This window comes from Macaca thibetana, chromosome 1 (assembly GCF_024542745.1).
Source record: "Macaca thibetana thibetana isolate TM-01 chromosome 1, ASM2454274v1, whole genome shotgun sequence".
NCBI lineage: Eukaryota > Metazoa > Chordata > Mammalia > Primates > Cercopithecidae > Macaca > Macaca thibetana.
In genome coordinates, this window is record NC_065578.1 from 218,381,454 (window position 1) to 218,403,893 (window position 22,440).

Below are 22,440 nucleotides of genomic sequence, written 5' to 3' on the forward strand. Positions count from 1 at the left end.
GTCTCTACTAAAAATACAAAAAACTAGCCGGGCGAGGTGGCGGGCACCTGTAGTCCCAGCTACTTGGGAGGCTGAGGCAGGAGAATGGCGTGAACCCGGGAGGCGGAGCTTGCAGTGAGCTGAGATCCGGCCATTGCACTCCAGCCTGGGCGACAGAGCGAGACTCCATCTCAAAAAAAAAAAAAAAAAAAGTACAGCAAAATAAACCCACATAACATAGAAAGAAGAAAAATTATGCCTATACAAAAGGATTTTTCAGGTTTCTTGTACATTTATAATCCTAAGACTGAATAATCAGTGTTAGTAGCTGAATTATCTATAGTCTTTATTTATCAGTCTGTCACTGTACAGTGCATCATGGTTAATTTGCACGTAAAACAGCCACGCCACAGTTGTGATGGTATGTCCGTACACACAGCTCATAAAACTGAAAAGCTACCAGCATGAAGTTTTAGAGAAATGCAAAGATGCTCTTAATGAGGAAACTCAGAATCAGAGAGGATAACTAAACTGCTTTTGATCCTATTTCAGAAAGTGGCATAGTTTAGATTTAAATCCAAATCTATTTGAGTCCAAAGATTTTGCTCTTAACATCTTTGCTACAATAAGTGGCTGTTTCAATAACATTATTTGTAAGGGTGCAAATTAATAAACAATATCACTAACATAAATAAATAGTTCAAAACAGGGCAAAACCTCCTCAGGTCAGAAGTGAGGGTGTACCGTCAGGACGGTGAGTGTGGGGAGAGTGTTAGTGTTTGATGGTTTAAATATTAAAACTTTTTCAGCCATTTCAACTGTCTTTATGCAATCAAATCATTTGAGTGTTAGACCATGACGCAGCCTAACTTCTTTGACTTTTAGTTCAAATTTCCCAAATGTAACCTCTATCCATGGTTCAAGGACATACTGATTAAACACTGCTGGACTAGAGTTGTAGGTACTTGAACAAATTAGGTGATTATGTATGACCGCGGGAGATACTCAGAAACTTTGTTTTCTTGAATAAGTCCTTGTAAATCAGCTTGTTTTCTTGTTATTTGCTTCTCTCTGATAAAAGTGAAGTGTAAAGTATGCTGTTATATAATCTCCTGGGCAATAAACACGGCTGCCTTTTGCAAAATTATCAGTTCAAACATTTAAGCAGCTTTCTCCTAAGGTGCTTCAATAAAAACTATCACCTGTACTTCCAACAGCGTTCTCTGACTTTTTAGCAACACTCACGTCATTCTCTATTTTACAGGACTAGTAATTATTTTTAAACATTTCTTAAATCTGAATACAAGCTATCTCACAAATAGAATTTTGAGTGGTTGTTTTTATTTCTGTATTTAATGTATAGGAGCCTTAATGCGCTAGTTTTCTGGGGAATCGATAACTGAGACTTTTTCCAACTTAAGAGAAATAAGGTTTAGAAATTAAACTATTTATTAGTGTTTGTTTACTATATGGCAAAGGTAAAGGAAATGAGAACCCAGCAAATCAGAGAAACATGCTCTGGATGAATTAAAGGAGGACACTTGGAATCAAAAGAAGGAAAAAAATCAGCAAACTTCCAAACATGTTTCTTCCAAAGTTCCAACACTTGCCCTTCTGATGTAAGCATTAGTGATAAGTATCAACACTTTAACATCACTAAAGAGTGAGAGGTATATGCAAATGAAAAAAATTTATATGCCGGTTTCCAACCCAGTACTATAATGCTTAACCCATTTATTCAAGTTATCACATTTAACTTCTTTAAATTATTGTTCTTACAGTAAATCTTCTTGAAACTACAATTTTGATCTCAGAAAAAATTTCAGTATTGATTCTAGATTTATTAAGCTATCTAAACATTTTTGCTAAGCCAGATTATTTCAACAAGTACTTGCTAATTCATTACTGTTAAGGTTCTATGTCTAATCAATCTATTATTAAACTTCAAAACTTTTCTTCTGCCTGAAATTTGTAGATCTTACCCTCTTATCCTTAGAAGTACATGCTATTTAACCAAAGAGAACCAAGAAAATGTAACTTTCAGAGTGCTGACGCAGAATTGATAATTGGTTCATATATAACACAGTGAGGTAAAGTAATTTCTAAAAATATAAAAACGATCAATAGGGTTGAATAAAACCAATAAAAGTGGTATAAAGTAAGCCTAGTAAGGAATTTCAGCTCCAAGCAACGTCTCCAGCTTAGTTCATAAGAAAACCCAATAACCACACCACTGTACTTCCAATCATGCCATTTAGCTTTCTCACAGTTACTATGTAGGTGAGACTGTAATAATCATTATTATGTAAATGGCAAATACACTGATTAGAGAACATTAAAATCTGCAAAAAGAAGAAACAAAGATATCACTTGCTCAAATCTGGTTGAAGTATTAAGACGTGAAATCAGACACTTCCTTAAATTAAGATTTTCTTTCTATGAGGATGCAATAGGGCAAATGCAATGACAAAATTCAAATACAAAGAATTCCAATACTCAAACAACCAATATTAACAAAAATATCAGCGTACCACTACTGAATACAAATTCTCAATCTGCAACTCTGTATCACTTCATTCTTCCTCTCTATTCCTGACTCCTTTTCAGCATACTAAACCCTCAGCTGTCCAGGCAGGACAACTGTCAATGTTGTCAATTAGCAACAAATATAACTGTAAATCTCAATTTGGCACCCCTTCCTTTTATTCAAGGTACTTATCTTATTCTAGATAAAAGGTGTTGTATGTTTTCCTTAACACTGAAAGACCAATAAGTAATGCAACAAAGTAAAATATTATACAGTTGTCCCTCAGTATCCGTGGGGGGACTGGTTCCAGGATCCCCAAGGATACCAAAATCTACCCATACTCAAGTTTCAAAGTTGGTCCTGCAGAGCCTATGTATATGAAAAGCTGACCTTCCACATATGCAGGTTTTACATCCCATGAATACTGTATTTTCAATCTGCATCGATGCAGAACCCACTAATACAAAGGACTGACTTATACTGACTTAAGGGCCAACTGTGTATTGCCATTATCTATTTCATCAATTCCATTTTATTAACAGATATGATAAGGAGTTTATACTTTCAAAAGATGTACTTACCTATTAAAAAGCAAAACAGTGAGGTGAAGGATAACATCGCTACCACTGGACACTGTCGGCTTCATTGTCTGAATATATCTGAGGGCCTGTCTATGCTCGCCTTGACTCATGAATGCCTGAATAATCTTTGAATGTTGCCATGACAAAGGTTTCGCAGTAGCTGGATGAAACAAAAGATCCAAACCACTCTGGAAATAACATGAAAAGTGTTAAATATAAACATAATCCTATACATTTAGACAAAGCAGCTAAACCTAACACTAAAAAACCACAAAAATCAAGGTAAGACCGTTCAAATATAAGCTGAAAAAATCTACTTTAATCTGTGGTATATAGAGTTGCCTCTCAGTATCTACAGGATCCATATCTGTAGACTGAACTAAGTGCAGACAGAAAACATTTGCAAAAATAAGGCTGGGCGCGGTGGCTCATGCCTGCAATCTCCACACTTTGGGAGGGAGGCTGAGACAAGCGGACTGCTTCAGCTCAGGAGTTCAAAACCAGCCTGGGCAACATGGCAAAACTCAGTCTCTAAAACAAACAAAAGTAAGTTTAAAAAAAAATTAAAAAGTGCAGTGGCGCATGCTTATACTCCCAGCACTGTGGGAGGCTGAGGTGGGCAGATCAGCTGAGGTCAGGAGTTCAAGACCAGCGTGGTCAACATGGTGAAACCTCATCTCTACTAAAAATGTAAAAATTAGCAAGGCAGGGTGGTGTGTACCTGTATTCCCAGCTACTTGGGAGGCTGAGGCAGGAGAATCGCTTGAACCCGGGAGGCACAGGCTGCAGTGAGCCAAGATCACGCCACTGCACTTCAGCCTGGGTGACAGAGCGAGACTCCATCTCAAAATAAATAAATAAGAATAAAAAGTAACAGTATAACGATAAAACATAATACAAATAAAAACAATACAGAATAAACTATTCACACAGCATTTACATTGTATTAGATACTATAAGTGATCTAGAGATGATTTAAAATACCCAATGAAATGTAAATACCACGTAAATAACTGTTATAGTGTAATGTCCAGGAAATAGTGACAAGAAAAATGTCTGTACATATTCAGCACAGACCCAGTTTTTTCCCGAGTATTTCTGATCTGTGGCTTGAAGCCACGGATGTGGAATCCATGGACAGAGAGGGCCGATGGTATACAAGAGGATGTGCATAAGGTATATGCAAACACTATGCCATTTTATGTAAGAGACACGAGCCTCTGTGAATTTTGGTATGTTTCTGGATCCCGAAACCAATTCCGCCCAGATACTGAGTGATAACTGTATTTTAAAGAATAAAAGCCTTATCAAAAACCTGACACCTCTGAGACTGTATCACACTAATTTATAAGATCGTCCCATCCCCAATTTCACACATCAAGGCCAAATCTTGCCTTCCATGGTTCCCCCAACACCCCAAACATATCTCTAATATAACAATCACTGTATCTGCACTATCATAATTACTTAGTAGTGTCCTTCTTTAAACGGTAAGAAATCTTGGGTTCTGAATTGTTACATTTATATTCTTGCCTTCTAAAATAGTGCTTGGTAAAGATACTGATTAAACTGAGTCCTTCCTCAACTATTTTTAGAAGTAGACTGTATCAGGCCGGGCGCGGTGGCTCAAGCCTGTAATCCCAGCACTTTGGGAGGCCGAGACGGGCGGATCACGAGGTCAGGAGATCGAGACCATCCTGACTAACCCGGTGAAACCCCGTCTCTACTAAAAAATACAAAAAACTAGCCGGGCGCGGTGGCGGGCGCCTGTAGTCCCAGCTACTCGGGAGGCTGAGGCAGGAGAATGGTGGGAACCCGGGAGGCGGAGCTTGCAGTGAGCTGAGATCCGGCCACTGCACTCCAGCCTGGGCGGCAGAGCAAGACTCCGTCTCAAAAAAAAAAAAAAAAAAAAAAAAAAGTAGACTGTATCATATCTTTTAATATCAATTTAAATTATGTGTATTTTCTAAAATTCTAGTAATTCATGGAAGTTTAAGCTGTAAGTGAATAGACTTACCTCAAAGTCATTATGATCTATCAACCAAAGACCCTGAATAAGTTTAACTTGGCCCCAAGAAATGGCAAATACAGTTGGGAAAGATTCAATGGGAGTGTCCGTTTTGTTGGGAAAGGAATACATAATATCAAGTAGCAAATAAATGGTCTTTGAAAAAGCAGATTAAGGACAATAAAATACAACAACAAAAACCTCCTACATATATATTTACAATACGTAGCAACAAAATGTAGCATTAAAAGAGACCTGAAAGGCCCGTTTTTAGTGTTTAAAAGCCGTCATGGAGAGTCAGCAATGAGAGGATAGTTTTAGTAAATGTAGGTAAAACTGGTCCCACACCAACTCCATTCATTCTCAGTATTTTATTACCAGCACCACAAAGGAGATAAAGTGAATTTTTATGAAGTCAGTAGCTCAGTAAATAAGAAACAAAGATATATGCAAATTTCTAGTGATCCAGCAAAAGATGGCAGCTTAATCAGACATCATCTAGCTTGTAAATTATAAATGGAATTACACATTTTTAGACTAAGTAATTAACATTAGCACAAAAATATTATCACAAAGACTACAGGACTCAAATAACACCTAAGGTAATATCACACTAACTTATAATGTATTCATTTCCAGCACAGAGGTTAACGCCACTGAGAGAGACCACTTAGTAGTAGTATTTTAGAGCAACTGTTGTTAACTTTTTGAGTGTCTTGGACACATTTAAGTATCTGATAAAAGCCCAAGTACCCTATACCTAGAAAAACAAATATAAAACAACATTGTGCATATAGTTTTAGGTTAATCATAGGCCATCTGAGCCCAAACAACAGATCCTGGCTTAATACCTCCTTAAAAAAACAAAACCAAAATTCAACCTTGCAATTGAGATCACATTAGATATGTCAGGTTTCTACTACTCTTGAAATTTTATAATTTTAATAATACATAAACACTGGATAAAACTTAAAAGGATACGATAGAATGTTTGGCTGCTTCAGTAACGCCGTCTAATAGGTACATATCAAGTACTGCCTATAAAACAAAGAGATAAAACCTTCAGTGGATCTTATAAGGTCATTCATTCATTCATGCTTCTTGTTTTCCCAAGTCTGTGCCAGACACGCAGCTAAGCATGTCTCCTCCCTCCCCAGCTTTGTAGACTCTAAGTGATAGCACATTACTGCAAACCTACATGTAGACTAGCAGGAGGATATTTTCCTGTGCCTCCTTCATCTCGTTTCCACAACTTCTCAATTCGCTCTCCTAACTGAGAAACCAGTCCATCAATCATCAAGCAATCGGGGTTCCACTTCCCTCTGCAATCAGGGAAAAGTTAAGACTTATTTAATATCACTGTTAATTAATATCAAAGCAACCAGCATCAAAATATTAAAAGTAACAATCCCAACTCTCAAAGACAGAAGAGTCTGGGCATGATGGCTTATGCCTGTAATCCCAGTGATTTGGGAGGCTAAGGCAGGAGGATCACTCGAGGTCAGGAGTTTGAGACCAGCCTGGGTTACAAAGCAAGACCCCATTTCTAAAGAAAGTACAAAAACTAGCTGGGCATGGTGGTGTGCACCTGTAGTCCTAGCTACTCAGGAGGATGCGGAAGGAGGATCGTTTGAGCCCAGGAGTTTAAAGTGAGCTATACACATGCCACTGCACTGCAGCCTGGGCAACAGAGACCCTGTCTCTAAAAAGAGAGAGAGAGAAGAGAATTGGGAATTGGACCCTAGTTAGCATGATGAGAACTACAGACATCAAGGAGAGTTAGTCGGATAAGCCCTTAAGTTGCCTCCAGTTCAGTCATCAGCAAGCCAGTCAGTCAAGGTAAGGTCCCCAGGTGGTCCACCTAGCCAGTGACCATTCTATTTTTCACCATATTAAGCAAACTACCATACAGTATAAAGCCCAGCATAGTGAAAATACTGAAGTTCAAAGACAGAAAGTTAAAGTTTCTGTTTCATCACTTGGGTTAGTCTTTTATCCTCAGTGATTCCTTTACTCAAATATCTATTACTGAGCGCCTATGATGTGACATGCAAATATTGTCCCTGTTTCCTTTTCTTTTCTCTTCTTTTTTTCCCTTACTTCCTTTTCTAATTGTGAAGAGACGCAGCACCTACTACTCTTTGAGGTTGTCCAACGAGTCAGGCACTGCACTAGATGCCCTGCACACATTATTTTATTTAGCTTTATACTGACTTCATAACTTATATAACAAATAGGATTAGAAAGCATAACAAAGCGCCAAGGATATACACTTAGGAAATAACAGATCTAGAATTGTAAAATATCCTAATCAATCTTCCAAGCTAATGCTCACTCTCCTAACTTGGTCATTCTAAAGCACTGGTTCCCACAATTGCCATGCATCAGAATTACAGCTGGCACAGATTTTTTTTTTTTTTGAGACGGAGTCTCGCTCTGTCACCCAGGCTGGAGTGCAGTGGCCGGATCTCAGCTCACTGCAAGCTCCGCCTGCCGGGTTTACGCCATTCTCCTGCCTCAGCCTCCCGAGTAGCTGGGACTACAGGCGCCCGCCACCTCGCCCGGCTAGTTTTTTGTACTTTTTAGTAGAGACGGGGTTTCACCAGGTTAGCCAGGATGGTCTCGATCTCCTGCCCTCGTGATCCGCCCGTCTCAGCCTCCCAAAGTGCTGGGATTACAGGCTTGAGCCACCGCGCCCGGCGTAGCTGGCACAGATTTTAAAGTACTGATTCCCAGGTGATTCGGGTGTAAGAAACCTGGAATCAACGTTTGTGAATCATTGCTCTAATGTTACATGCTTTGTAATTTTGTCATTGCAACCTGAGGAAGACGACTATTTCCAGAAGTGCGGTCCAGACTCTAAACACCACTCTTTCTTTGTCTATTACCTTTGCTTCTTTATTTCAAAGGAACTAAGTAGGCCATTCGTGTACGCTTTTTTTAAAAAAGAGAGAAATAAAATAGTAATGGTAATAGCAAATTCTGACACTTTACTGAGAATTCTACCCATTCAATCACTTTGTCACACGCCGAACACTGTTCTGAGAAACTTTTCTTACAGATGTAATTTCTAAAATTGTTTTACTAGTACCTTGATAAACGCTCAAACTTCTGGCGACGACTGGTGTAGTAGTTCTGAATTACAGGGTAGTTGTAGCATAACCTTGACAACTGCACAGAATCATCTAGATTTTTAAGAGTTGGGAAAAAAGCTGGTAATATTTCCAAAATATCTCAACAATACATATTAATATTTTACTGTAATTTAATATTTACAGCAACCCCTGGTTAACCCACAGGGTGGTTATATTTAAGTAATAAAATATTACTACATATCTTTTCATTTACAGATGCGCAAGTGAGAAAATGATCTGTCGTGAAAGTCTAACAACATGGATGGTGGCTTAAAACCCCGGAAACTGTTCTAAATAACTTTACTCCTTAGGCACAAATAATAATTTGAAAGCAAGACATGTTCACTACAAATCAAAATTTAAGAGGATTATGAAAAAATAAGATCAACAATTATGTACAGTGGCAGAGGCACTTCTAAATAAAATCTAACGGCTTCCTGGAAATGCAAGAAAGCGAAGGTTTTACAAGTTATATTCTAAACAAATATAGCACAAGTCAAATGGTACTGGCATAAATTACTAGATAAAAGGGGTTATTTAATTGAAGAAATATTAGTAACCATATTAAAAGGACCATTATCAGGAAACGGGAAAACTGAGTTATAGAAACTATAGTTCTATGGATCTAAATAACAGCTAGTAATACTGCTGAACTCATTTTCAGGAGCTGTGTTTTCTCAAATTTGTTTTCCTTCTAAATGTTATTCAATCCAATAAACATGTATGAGCACTGTGTGGCAGGCACAGGATGAAGATACAAAGTAAGGAAAATGTAAGAAAAGAAGGTAAGCATAAATTAAATTAAGGAGAAAATTAAGTGAGGTGGAAGAAAAGAAACCCAAAGCATTAGAATACAATAACAAAATTATAAAGATTCAGAATGTTTTAATTAATACTTATAGAGTAAGCAAATATTTTACCTATGCCTTCTGGTAAAAGCCCAGAATGAGAGAACCAAAGAACCACTTGTGCATATTGACAGATGAGGTGGGAAACCACAAACTTATTGCTTAAGTCTATCAGTCCTGTAAAGAGAGTTAACATCAGTTGTTTACTCACAAAAAAAATCAAGATGCTCCACAGTTTTCAAACTTAATCACTTGGTAATTTACATATATATGTAAATATATATTTTACATACATGTATTTGTTCAAGATATATGTATCTCTCTTGAACTAATTCACCTTTGTATCTAGTTTACTTTGGTCCAAAATGATGTCAAGCAAATCTCCAAAATGCTAAAATAAGTAAGTCACTCCCTAAAATAGACATTTTAGGTAAATACACTTCCACCTCAGCTACACTTTCATTTAGCTAATTCTAGAACTCAAATTTACACATTACAAACTAGTATAGTATCACTAAGATAGATTGTTCAAAACAGGCCTGTAAATGAAATTGACTTGTTTTGGTTTTGAAATTGCAAAACAGAAAAAAATTATAATGACTTCTTTGAATAAAAAACATACATATGACTTAATTTGAAACTTTACTGCAAATACACTAACCTTAATAATCATTAACTTTAGAATTTCCCAAGCTTATTTAAGCATGGGCTTATGGCATAGCATGTCTAACAACATTCTGTAGCTTTTCACTGAAACAAAGAAACAAACAAAAACCCTAGCACGGAGAAATAATGTTCTCTTTACATAATGATCCATCTAAGACATGAGAAATGTATTCGTTTCTCTAAAAAGTAAAATTTAATAAAACAATCAATTGATAAAACAAAGAGGATACCTCTCTCAGTGATCTCTCGGGCTTCTGATGCAAAACAGCTCAAGACTATATTAAGATTGCTAAGAAGCAAATAACATTGCTGGATAGACTGTATAGTTTGTGGATCCATGAAATGACACGAACCATCAAATAATGGCACACCTGTCAAGAATAAAATACAAGATAAGTTTCCATACAGTAAATCTAAATAAATTAGAATCACAATGCAAAATTTCTCAAACTGCTATCACTCAAAAGAATTATTCTATTCATTATGAGATTTATAAAGACAAGCTAGACATGGCAAAACTTCCAAGGAACCTAAAAAGTGCTTTCAATATAAAACTAGCAAAAGCCAAGAATGAGAATATGAACTCAAATCATCTAGATCTAGAGCTTATCCTCACAACCAGTACACATCAAAAGACAGGGATTTACTTTAATGACCCATTTAGTTACATTAATATTTAATGTGTTATTGGTCTAGAAAACAACTGTCTTCATTCTAAAATCCTTCTTTAAATCAAATCAAATTCTAATTTGCTTTTTTTTTTTTTTTTTTTTTGAGACAGCGTCTCTCGCTCTGTCACCCAGGCTGGAGTACAGTGGTGCAATCTCAATCTCGGCTCACTGCAACCTCTCCCTCCCAGGTTCAAGCAATTCTCCTGCCTCAGGCTCCTGGGTAGCTGGGATTACAGGCATGTGCTACCACACCCAGCTAATTTTTGTATTTTTAGTAGAGACGAGGTTTCACCATGTTGGCCAGGCTGGCCTCGAACTCTTGAACTCAGGACCTCAGGTGATCCACCCGCCTCGGTCTCCCAAAGTCCTGAGATTACAGGCATGAGCCACTGTGCCCGACCTAATTTGCTTTACTTCTAATACTTTTTTTGAGATAGGGTCTTACTCTGTCACCTAGGTGGGAGTGCAATGGTACTATTATCACAGCTCACTGCACTCTCAAACTCCTGGGCTCAAGTGTTCCTCCAGGCTCAGTCTCCCAAGGAGCTGGGACTACAGGCATGTGCCACCATGCCCAGCTAATTAAAAAAAGAATTTTTTTTTTTGGCAGAGACAGGGGTCTTGCTATATTGCTCAGGCTGGTCTTGAACTCCTGGCCTCAAGCAACCCTCTCATCTTAGCCTCCTAAAGTGCTGGGATTACAGGCCTGAGCCACCACACCTAATCTCTAATACATTTAAAACACTTACTATGCTTTGTATTTTAATTATTCTTAGAGGTTTTTTGGGTTTTTTTTTTTTGTTTTTTTTTTTTTTGAGACGGAGTCTCACTCTGTTGCCCAGGCTGGAGTGCAGTGGCCGAATATCAGCTCACTGCAAGCGCCACCTCCTGGGTTTACGCCATTCTCCTACCTCAGCCTCCCGAGTAGCTGGGACTATAGGCGCCTGCCACCTCGCCCGGCTATTTTTTTGTATTTTTTAGTAGAGACGGGGTTTCGTCGTGTTAGCCAGGATGGTCTCGATCTCCTGACCTCGTGATCCTCCCGTCTTGGCCTCCCAAAGTGCTGGGATTACAGGCTTGAGCCACCGCGCCCGGCCGAGGTTTTTATTTTTTAAAAAACCCAACCTACCAGTAATAAAGCTCAAAGCAGCAACAGCTGAACTACCACGTTAAACTCCCAAACACTGCGCTATCCTCAAAGAATCAAAGCAGTCACACGATTTATGAATTGAGTTTCTTTTTACAAAACATAATGAGGTCTAACAAACATTTTTCTCTTTTAAAAAAAAGACATTTTTACTCTGATCCTAAACACCTGATAGTGTTCTTCCAGACCTCAATCACACTGATTACTGAAATACTTAAATTAATTCATGACAACAGTTTCATAAGTATAGCCTAAACACACTAGAAAGCTCCATGTCTTCCTAACAAACTTGATTGGTATAAAAATTCTCTACTAAGAATAACTTACATTGTGAAAAGCTATCTATAGTCAAATCATTTCAAAAGTCCATCTGTTTACTCATCATGACACAAGAGAAATGACTAAAACATTCACCTCTAAATAAACTTAAATTTTACTTGCACTTACGGTGCAGCTGTATCTCTAACTACTAGTACTTTCAGCCTTGTATTTGCCCTAACTGGACATGATAGGTTTTTAATAGTCATGACATACCCCAAGACTCAATCAAAATGAACAAGAGACTAACAAAACTGTCAAGAAGGAAAATGATTTGCCACCACAATAATGACATCTGTCCATGGAGGACAACGGTGATGCACTTTTTTACCCTGCCACTCAACTTCATCATTTCTATCAATATGTTAAATAGAAAGTAAGTACAGAAACTTCTGAGCATTACCTAGCACATTCCCCTTACTCCATCACCAGTATATTTAGTAAGTTAAACTCCTAAGACCAAAAAGACAAGTTATAATCCTAAAACCTCCTATTGTAGGCATATCAGCATGTTGCCAGTTTAATGACCTGCTGCAAAATCTTGATCAAAAATTACTTTTGGCTGGATGGAATGGCTCACGCCTTGTAATACCAATGCTTTGGAAGGCCCAGGCAGGAGGATCGCTTGAGGCCAGGAGTTCAAGACTGGCCTCGGCAATATAGTGAGACCATGTCTCTACAAAAAATACAACAATTAGCTGGGTGAGGCAGCATGTGCCTGTGGTCCAAGCTACTCAGGAGGCTGAGGCAGGACGACAACTTGGGCTCAAAAAGTCAAGGCTGCAGTGAGCCATGAACTCACCACTATACTACTGCCTGGGCAACAAGTGAGACCATGTCTCAAAAAAAAAAAAAATTACTTTTATCACTTTAATGTAAAAAGAAATAATTTTCTTTTGGGACATCTTCAAATTTTAAGAGTTTACAACTTTACAACTTCAGGCTGGGCACAGTGGCTCACGCCTATAATCCCAGCACTTTGGGAGGCCGAGACGGGCGGGTCATGAGGTTAAGAAATCAAGACTATCCTGGCTAACATGGTGAAACCCCATCTCTACTAAAAATTACAAAAAAATTAGCAGGCGAGGTGGCGGGTGCCTGTAGTCCCAGCTACTCGGGAGGCTGAGGCAGGAGAATGGCGTGAACCTGGGAGGCGGAGCTTGCAGTGAGCCGAGATCATGCTGCTGCACTCCAGCCTGGGCGACAGAGCGAGACTCCGTCTCAAACAACAACCAAAATAAGAATTTACAACTTCAAAATGATTAAAAATTATGTACTTCAGACATAAACCAAGGTTAGTATTTTAATATCAAATTCTGTCCCACATCTAGACTTCTAATACTTACATAGTCTGTCAAATTCCTCTTTTGTGAGAACCACTTTATTCCACGTCCATTCAAGAACAAAGCGCAAATTAGTAGCAGAATTTGGTTGTTCTTAATACAAAAGGGAAAAAATAAAGATTATTAATTACACACAGAATTCTAAATTGCTGGTGGGAAAACACGGCAGACAGCACCCTAACCGAGTGAACACCAACACTGAATGGAGGCAGAATGGACCTTTCGGCGCATCACACCACAGAGCACATCACGTCGGGTAGCACTGCCACCGAAAATTAAAACCTGTCACTTAGTCATGAGGAGAGATGGCAGGCACAAACTTAAATGCAGCCTATAAAATAAGGCCTCATTTCTTTTTTTTTTTTTTTTAAAGTCAATTTTTTGAAAGACAAAGTGACAAAATGTACAAGATTAAGGGAAATTATAAAAACAACTACAAAGTATTCCAGATCTCTTTCCAAAAAACTAAATACAAAGCATGATTCTGAACCCTCTCTCCCCTCTAAACTGAAATAAAGGACATTACTAGGATTTCAATAAGGTCTCTAGATTTGATAAAAGTCTTAATTTTCTTGATTTTTTTAATGATCACAAAGTGGTTCTGTAAATGAGTATCCTTATTCTTAGAAGCAGCAATACCAAAATATTTATGGGCTAAAAAAGCATAATGGCTTATCATCAAATGGTTCAGAAAAAAAACGATTCTCAAATGGTTCTGAACAGATGTGTTCAGAAATGGTTCTGAACCATGTGTTTGGGGTGTGTGTATGCGTGTGAAAAGTAACAGTGATACACACAACAATTTGGATGAGTTCCTAGAGAATTTTGCTGAGTAAAAAAGGTAACCCCAAAAGGTTACATACTGCATAATTCCATTTATGAACATGTTTAAAATGACAAAATTCTTGCCAGGGGTTAAGGATGAGGCAGAAGGAAGGTGGGTATGGCTATAACAGGGCAACGTGAGGGATCCTGGTTGTGCTGACTATACTAAAGGTTTGTTAGATCATAGCACTGCGGGCAAATGTGCTAAAGGGGGTAGGATCTCTCTATTGCATCTTAACAACTGCATGTGGATCTACCATTATATCAAAATAAAAATAAGAAAAAAATACAACAAATAGCGAATTGCTAACTTTAAAAATACCAAACATTTTACTTGTTAAAAATCAGAATCTTACCTTCTGTTATCCATCTTTTGATATAACCAGTCAAAAGTCCCAGGGAACTAGTCTGAATTGCTGCTGACAATATAGCTTCTAACTGTTCTTCCTAAACCATGCATTATAGAAAGGAAAGAAAGAGGGTGTGAGATCACAGGCAAGTTCTGGTTCTGAATTTAAAAATTTTAAGGCTAAAAAAATCATTATGACCCCTAAGAAGGGCTATAATCAAAAGACAGTAACAAGCATTGATAAGGATGTGTTAAAACTGGAACTCTCATATACTGCTGGCGGGAATGTAAAATGGAACAGCCACTTTGCAAAACAGTTTGGCAGCTTCTCAATATGCTAAACATAGACTTACCACATGACCCTCCAATTCCACACCTAGGTATATACCAAAAAGAAACAAAAATACACACCCAAGCAAAAATTTCACATGAAGGTTCCCAGCACCACTATTAATAGCCATGAAGTGGAAACAACCCAAATGCCCATTAATTGTAGATAAAGAAATTATGGTCATAATTTGTATGCTCATACAACAGAATATTATACAGCCATATAAAAGGGGATGAAGTACTGACACTTGCTATAACACAGATGAACCTTGAAAACATGTTAAATGAAAGAAGACAGTCACAAAAGATTACATATTATTTGACCCATTTATATGAAATGTCTAGAACAGGCTGATCTACACAGAAAGTAGATTAGTCGTTACATAAAGCTGGGCAAGATGGGGCAGGCAGGAAGGTAAGGGAAAAGGAGTGACTGTTAATGGGCACAGAACTTTCTTCAGAAGTAATAAAAATGTCCTAAAATGGAATGTGATGACAGTTGCAGAATTCTGTGAATTAAAATCACTGAACTGTATACTTGAAATATGTGAACTGCATGGTATATGAAATATCTCAATAAAGCTGATATTTTGAAAATCACTGAGTCTGGTTTAATATCAGAGGAATCTATTGATTTCATTCACTACAGGAGCAAATTAAAAGATGTTCAAGGCCGGGCGCGGTGGCTCAAGCCTGTAATCCCAGCACTTTGGGAGGCCGAGACGGGCGGATCACGAGGTCAGGAGATCGAGACCATCCTGGCGAACACGGTGAAACCCCGTCTCTACTAAAAAAAAAAAAAAAAAATACAAAAAACTAGCCGGGCGAGGTGGCGGGCGCCTGTAGTCCCAGCTACTCGGGAGGCTGAGGCAGGAGAATGGCGTAAACCCGGGAGGCGGAGCTTGCAGTGAGCTGAGATCCGGCCACTGCACTCCAGCCTGGGCGACACAGCAAGACTCCGTCTCAAAAAAAAAAAAAAAAAAAAAAAAAGATGTTCAAAAAGGAATCACATGAATGTAAGTTAAATAGGTACAGAGGGAATTACATGATAATGGTCCACAAAACTCAAGAAGGCATGATTCTAAATGGAGACTCACTGAAGCCATTTACATTAATACCAGAGACAAAACAAAAACATCTGCTACTAACATTATTATCCTATAGTTTATAGAAGTTCTACCACATTGCAATGAGAGAAGTCAGTAACTGGTCAGGCACAGTGGCTCACAGTGTAATTCCAGCACTTTGGGAGACTGAGGCGGGCAGATCACTTGAGGTCAGGAGTTAGAGACCAGCCTGGCCAACATAGTGAAACTTTGTCTCTACTAAAAATAAAAAATTAGCCGGGTATGGAGGCACATGCCTCTAGTTCCAGCTACTCAGGAAGCTGAGGCAGGATAATCACTTGAACCCAGGAGGTTGGAGGGTTACAGTGAGCCAAGATCGTGCCACTGCACTCCAATCCGGGCAACAGAACAAGCTGCTGTCTCAAAAAAAGAAAAAGGTAGTAACAAACAAACGAAAAAAGTCTATTATTTGCTGATGGTCGCATACCTTGAAAGTTATGTAGATATCAAATAAATATAAAAAAATGAATTGCATTTTTCCATACAGCCATGTGTTGCTTAATGATGCGGATACATTGTTAAATGTTTCGTTAGGTGTGTTTCGCTGTTGTGCAATCATGGTTAAGAGTGTACTTACACAAAGTTAGATGGTGTAGTCTACCACGTATCAAGGCTATATATATTGCTCCTAAGCTACAAACCTGTACAGCATGTTACTGTGCTGAATACTGTAAGCATCTGTAACATAATGTGAAGTGTATGTGTATTTAAACATAGAAACGGTACAGTAAAAATACGTTATTACAGGCTGGGCAAGGTGGTTCATGCCTGTAATTTCAGCACTTTGGGATGCCAAGGTGGGAGGATAATTTGAAGCCAGGTATTCAAGACCGGCTAGGCAACATAGCCAGACCCTGTCTCTACCAAAAAAAAAAAAAAAAAAAAAAAAAAAAAAGGCTAAGCATACTGGTGCCTGTCTGTAGTCCTAGCTACCTGGGGAGGCTGGGGTGGGAAGATCGCTTGCTTAGGCACAAGCGGTTGAGGCTACAGTGAACCATTAGGCACAAGCGGTTGAGGCTACAGTGAACCATTAGGCACAAGCGGTTGAGGCTACAGTGAACCATTAGGCACAAGCGGTTGAAGCTACAGTGAACCATTAGGCACAAGCGGTTGAGGCTACAGTGAACCATGCCACTGCATTTGGCCTGATGCAGCCATGAGGTGCTTCCTGTCCTATATCCTTCTATACAGCTAAGTCAACCTGCTGCCAAGTTATGGCCTATTGGGTATTAGGAGTAGGAATTTTAAGCCAAACCTAAGACCACAACTGCTGATCACCCACAGTCAGTATTACACTACTTCACCTATTTTTGCAGAAATTACCTAATACATTTTTATTGTAATAGAAAGCTAATAACGTGATCCAACCGAAAGAAAACAGTAAGAGTCAAAAATCATCTCACTTGGCTTAAACTGGAAGGCTGAATATCAACAAATCTTGGGGAAAGAAGGCCAGCTACAAGACATCGATTATAACCATCAGGAATGACTTCATTGAGTGATGGCCCTGATTTCTTTAAAAAAGTCAAAGTCTGTAACAGATAAATTAGTAAGGCATCAATCAATACTCAATTTGAATCATCAAATTTAAGATTAATAAATTACACTTAAAATTTAAGTAAAATTTAAAGATAGCAAATGGAAATTATGAAAGACTGTATTTCCTTGCAAGAAACAGTTTATAGGTTCTTAAGCTTAACCAATGCTTGCCAGTTTTGAATAATACAAAATATATATAAGCAAAAGGTAGCTTATATATTTTTATGAACTGTATAACCCTGCTGTCTTCTCTAAAGCTGACAGGTTTGGTGACATCTTGACAAAACTCACACACACACACAGAGAAAAACTCTGGCCGTCTATTCCTCTTTATCGAATGTGAAAGAGATTTGATATGAAGTATAAATATGGCATTCATCCACACCTGGTCGATTCTCAATGAAAAGGTCTGCCACATCATGCTTCCCTAGAAAAGTATTTTTCAGGCCGGGCACAGTGGCTCACGCTTATAATCCCAACACTTTGGGAGGCCGAGGCAGGCGGATCACCTGAGGTCAGGAGTTTCAGACCAGCCTGGCCAACATGGTGAAACCCCATCTCCACTAAAAATACAAAATATTAGCCAAGCGTGCTGGCGGGCACCTGTAATCCCAGCTACTCAGGTGGCGGAGGCAGGAGAATCGCTTGAACCTGGGTTGCAGAGGTTGCAATGAGCCGAGATGGCGCCACTGCACTCCAGCCTGTGCAACAAGAGTGAAACTCCGTCTCAAAAAGAGAAAAGTGTTTTTCAAAATTCTTTTTTTTCCCCTGTGCCAGGCACTATACCACTGTGCTAGGTACCTTCTTTGCATTACTTCATTTCCTCATAAGCTTTCGGAAGAGACAGAAAGCTTGAGGTTCAAGTAACTAGCGTCTACATACATTAGTTGCTAAAAATATTCAATACGTCTTCTGGCAGGTTGTCATTGGTAACTGATACTACTAGTTGCTAATCTCATAAACCTAGCAGAAGCCACCATTTAAGCCAAAACAACTGTCAATATCACTAACACTAAATCAAACTTAAATCCATAAATCAACTATATTCCAAGATCTGATTCGGTTCAATTAAGAAATCACTAATTGTTACCTACCTCCTTCTGAAAGCCAGTACAAGTTAAATGAACAACTCCTGAGTTTAACAAACAAGTGGCATCTATAAAAAAGATTTAAAAAATTACCCACTTACATATATTTAAAATGGCATTAATAGAACAAAATTTATCCAAATAATAGACTGCAAGGCATCAAATTATTACATATAATAAATCTTTAAACAAACTTTTCTAGGTATTTTCACCCTAAGAATAGATAACAAACCTATTACACAGCAAAACAACAAGAAAAAAGCAAAAAACAAAACTCAAAAAACTCCGAGCACAGCTGAGAAACACAGCAAAAAAATAAAAACTACTATAAAATGCAGATGTGAAATAGTTAATATCTTTCCTAGCAGGTTCAAAATAAGTCATAATTCCTTTATAAAACAAAAATACTAAATTTCTCATGTGCATATATTAATTTCCTATGTTATCCATATGTTAACTAACCGTGAGATATAAACGGATAACACCAAATGAATAAACTACACAACACAGACATTTACATACTTTTGTGCATTACTTTTCTTAAGAGGTAATGTTAAGGAAATACATACCAAAATTATAAGTACTTGGGTTAAAAAACTGCTCAGGAGGTGGATATGAAGGAGGGACTCCTCTATTTAAACTTCTCTCATGTACTAATATATCCAAGATGCCATGTGGAGAAGTTCTACTTACAACAGACTCCAAAGACCACAGTGCAAAATAAGAGCAATTATGTAGGTATTCTCCTGACCTAAAAGAAAATTTAAAACATTACTAAGTCATTAATCAGCTACATATACAAACACAAAGAGAAAGGAGAGAGAAAGAAAAAAGAGAAAGAATCATACCTTAACGAATCTGGCATTTGTGCATGATACCAACGATTTATATCGAAAAGCCCCAAATATATAGAAGGCTTTCCCTGTCCATATATATTCACCTGCCAGGTAAAGACTGAAACACTAGTGTCAGGAGATAGAGCTGAAAAAAAAAAGATAATTTTTAAAAACAGAATAAAGAATCTCAAAGTAAAATTACCTCAACAGAATTATAGCGAGATCTTCTTATAGCAAGATCTTAAGAGGTTTAACTCATATTAAGAGGTTTAACTCATATTCCCCTTGATTCATTAAAACGCATTTATATCATTTGTATGTAAGACCAGATTCATTCACTTGCATTTTGACTGTTTCTCAATTTTAAGGCCTTATTAAAAAGTACTCACTTATTGGAAGTTATATCCTTGCTTGTTTTCAGTTAATACTTGAGCAACGTTGAGGTATTAGAGGCACAAAGTAGAAAATGATTTGAATGAACAGTCTCCCAAGAATGATACAGAGCTAGTAGTAGAGAAGTTAATTCACTACCTAAAATGGATGCCTTTGGGCATTAAGGCTTTATTATGATGAATCTTAGTTGAGAGGGACTTATCTAGTTACATGGTAAAGGGGGAAAAAGAAAAGTGCTTGGATGGTGCCTGTGGAATGGAAAGACAGAAATAGAGTAAGGGACATCAACAGGAGAAGAAGGAAGTAAAAATCTGAAACACTACTATAAGGAAACAGAAAGAATGAGGAATAAGAGAGAGCATGGCCAGGTGCAGTGGTTCACGCTTGTAATCCCAGCACCTTGGAAGGCCAAGGTGGGCAGATCAATTGAGCCCAGAAATTCGAGACCAGTCCAAGCAACACAGCAAAACCTCATCTCTACAAAAAAAAAAAAAACAAAAATTAGCTGGGCATTGTGGCATGCACCTGTAGTCCCAGTTACTCAGGAGGCTGAGGTGGGAGGATCACTTGAACCTGGGAAGCAGAGGTTGCAGTGAGCTGAGATTGTGCGACTGCTCTCCAGCCTGGGCGACAGTGAGACCCTGTCTCTAAAAAAAAAAAAACAAAAACAACCAGGCCGGGTGTGGTGGCTCACGCCTGTAATCCCAGCACTTTGGGAGGCCGAGGCAGGTGGATCATGAAGTCAGGAGATGCAGACCATCCTGGCTAACATGGTGAAACCCCGTCTCTACTAAACATACAAAAAATTAGCCGGGCATGGTGGCCGGTGCTTGTAGCCCCAGCTACTCAGAAGGTTGAGGCAGGAGAATGGCATGAACCCGGGAGGCGGAGCTTGCAGTGAGCTGAGATCACTGCACTCCAGCCTGGGTGACAGAGCGAGACTCCGTCTCAAACAAAACAAAACAAAACAACAAAACACCCTGCCACTATAAAAAATACAAAAATTAGCCAAGCGTTGTGGTGTGTGCCTGTAGTCCCAGTTACTTGGGAGACCAAGGTGAGAGAACTGCTTGAGCCCAGAAGGTCAAGGCTGCAGTGAACCAAGATCGTGACACCACACTCTGGCCTGGACCAGCATGGGCATCAGAGTGACACCTTGTCTCTAAATAAATAAATAAATAAATGTTTTAAAAAGAAGTGAGCTCATGACAAGTTCTGTTTTTCACATGTTTAACTGGATCTGAAAACTGGATCAGAAATACAGATACAGGCCCTAGCCAAAAGGGCATTTCTGGGTTGGGTAAATTCACTGTGTGATTTAATCCTCACAACTACCCACTGCAAAAGGTCTAACTGTATGACCCCACTTACAGATGGAGAAACAGGGCTCTGAAATGTTAAGCAAAAAAAAAAAAAAATTGCCAGGAAAAAGCGATGATACTAAGGAAACAGAAAACATTCAAGACAACCAAGGCATGTATACCATACACGGCTCAAAAAATACACAGGTAAACTTCATTCAAAGACTAGTCACACTAGTTCAGACTAGGGATCACCTGTTCGTTCTGAGAACTAGATTAAAATAAAAGGGTCCTTCATTACCCTAACCTATTTTATTTTTTAGTTATACATAGCAATCTGGAGAGCAAGATATATCTAGTATCTCATATAGAACTGAATAAATTCCATAATTACCATTCTAATTTTGTTAACTGCCAGGAGTATGAAATCTGGGAAACAATACCTGCCATAAATTTTAAATCCAGCCTTCACATGACATATTTTCAAGTACTTTAACTAACCTTCATTCATGCCTTCCTCCCTGTCACCATGAGATCGAAATTTCTCTATACTCTGGCATCCCAACAATTTGGTATTACTCGTCTGTCCCCTCAAAGGGAACATGCCACCTGTCAGGTCCAGGGTGTATCTTTCTTCACAGTATTCTAACCCCTGTAACATAAAATACATGCAAATATTAATCTGATTCTAGGCAAAAGGTCACTCTAAAATTAAATATTCTCCAAATTTAACCTCTGTAACATAAAATACACGCAAATATTAATCTGATTCTAGGCAAAAGGTCACTCTAAAATTAAATATTCTCCAAATTTAAAGATTGTTCACACAATACAAAGAAAACAATTTAGACTGAAGAGAACCAATCATGGGAAAAGGTTCTAAAATTTTACATACTTTAAAACAAATAAAGAGTGAGATTTACTCTCTCAAAAATAATTACCAACAAGTCTTCCAAAGTTGTTACTCAACACAGAAGCCCTCATGCACTACTGGTTGATATGTAAAGTGGAATAACCATCAAAATTATATATGCATACATCCCAGACCAGCAATACTATACCTGTGTTCTCACAGAAATTCTTGCTCTAGAAGAGTTCTTAGACTTTTAGCTTATTGATACCTTTAAGAATCTTGACAAAAGGCTATCAGACTTCCCCATAAAAATGCAACACATAATTCAGGGACTTTATGGATTCCCTGAAATCCATTTCTATACCCCTCAAACATTAGGTTAAGAAAAGTCGGTTCTAGAGACAGGTATGTGAAGGTGTACAAAATATAGCTATTAGCAGCACCCCTCCTACTTCCTCAGGAATTCAGCTGAAAAATAGGTACCATCTAAAAGTCTAGATGCATATACCCTCTTATAAAAATCACCCCTTGGCTTAATGCTTGATATGTTAGAGCAACAAAGTGGAATTATTTTTCC

General features: G+C 38.2%; 1 protein-coding gene across 3 annotated transcripts in view; it reads right to left on the bottom strand.

Moving 5' to 3' along the window:
• Positions 1-22,440, bottom strand: part of AHCTF1 (AT-hook containing transcription factor 1) — a 97,261-nt gene that overhangs the window by 42,692 nt on the left and 32,129 nt on the right. For all 3 annotated transcript variants that reach the window (XM_050771586.1, XM_050771568.1, XM_050771577.1), the window contains exons 8-21: positions 21,512-21,662; positions 19,329-19,461; positions 19,050-19,231; positions 18,487-18,548; positions 17,257-17,385; positions 14,404-14,494; positions 13,226-13,315; positions 9,974-10,114; positions 9,150-9,254; positions 8,187-8,280; positions 6,294-6,417; positions 6,077-6,133; positions 5,105-5,251; positions 3,088-3,275 (exon numbers count right to left, since the gene is read on the bottom strand). In XM_050771586.1, the coding sequence (XP_050627543.1) occupies positions 3,088-3,275; positions 5,105-5,251; positions 6,077-6,133; positions 6,294-6,417; positions 8,187-8,280; positions 9,150-9,254; positions 9,974-10,114; positions 13,226-13,315; positions 14,404-14,494; positions 17,257-17,385; positions 18,487-18,548; positions 19,050-19,231; positions 19,329-19,461; positions 21,512-21,662 (1,694 nt within the window). The remainder of the gene's footprint in view (positions 1-3,087; positions 3,276-5,104; positions 5,252-6,076; positions 6,134-6,293; positions 6,418-8,186; positions 8,281-9,149; positions 9,255-9,973; positions 10,115-13,225; positions 13,316-14,403; positions 14,495-17,256; positions 17,386-18,486; positions 18,549-19,049; positions 19,232-19,328; positions 19,462-21,511; positions 21,663-22,440) is intronic.